General features: G+C 40.3%; 1 protein-coding gene across 1 annotated transcript in view; it reads left to right on the top strand.

The window, feature by feature from the left end:
- The first annotated feature begins 730 nt into the window (after window positions 1–730).
- Window positions 731–957, top strand: part of LOC107062740 (uncharacterized mitochondrial protein AtMg00810-like) — a 1,431-nt gene continuing 1,204 nt past the window's right edge. Inside the window, exon 1 of the mRNA XM_015313715.1 lies at window positions 731–937. Within this exon, the coding sequence (XP_015169201.1) occupies window positions 731–937 (207 nt within the window). The remainder of the gene's footprint in view (window positions 938–957) is intronic.

Below are 957 nucleotides of genomic sequence, written 5' to 3'. Positions count from 1 at the left end.
TATATCAAGGGTAGCAACAAATTCAGTCCAAAGACCTCCCCTTGTATGTTCATAGGGTACAACAGCTTACACAAAGGATATAGATGATATCATCCCCCTACAAGAAGGGTTTACATATCCAGACATGTTGTGTTTGATGAAAACACATTACCCTATGCGTCTCCAAAGCAATCTCAGACTAATGTTGATGTCTCAACTCATCTTGCTACTTTTTGTTGAATCTTTTTTTAAATTGCAGGCACATGATAAGTCTGATTCATGGGAAGTACAAGCTGCTAGTCCACACATTACTAGTGATAATGTTGCTACAACTCATATACTCATTGATGATGAGAGTACTATTGACCTCTCAGGCGCAGGATCAGATACTGAGGAACAGGTTGAAGATGATTATTCATACAGTAGTATTGAAACTCCAGCTGCAAATTTTAGATCTGCTAGTAGTAGTGAGGAACAAGTTGCACTTACAGGTCCAGCCAATGAGCATCATCAAACAACTACTTTAGTTGATGTACCAGTTGATCATTAATCTGGCAATGCTACACTCCAGTCAACTACTTTGGTTGATGTACCAGTTGAGGTACTTCCTGCACCACAAGGGCATCATATGATCACTAGGCACAAGGCGAAGGAACAACACTTGTGACTTGTTGCTCGCAGCAGCACAAAAATTTTGAGAGAACCAAGTACTACTAAGGAAGCACTAAGGTCACCTCATTGGCTTGCAGCAATGCAGGAAGAAATTGATGCTTTGCATACTAACAAGACATGGATTTTGGTGCCCAAATCTCCTGGTATAAATTTGGTTCGCTCAAAATGGGTGTTCAAGACAAAGTTAAAAGCTGATGGGATAGTAGATATATACAAGGCCAGACTTGTCGCAAGGGGATTCTCGCAGCTTGAAGGGATAGATTTTGAAGAAACATTTAGTCCTGTGGTTAAAGCCACAACTATTAG

Source organism: Solanum tuberosum, unplaced genomic scaffold (assembly GCF_000226075.1).
Source record: "Solanum tuberosum cultivar DM 1-3 516 R44 unplaced genomic scaffold, SolTub_3.0 scf00249, whole genome shotgun sequence".
NCBI classification, from domain to species: Eukaryota; Viridiplantae; Streptophyta; class Magnoliopsida; order Solanales; family Solanaceae; genus Solanum; species Solanum tuberosum.
The sequence above is the reverse complement of the archived record's forward strand: the minus strand, read 5'-3'. Positions and strand labels throughout refer to the sequence as shown.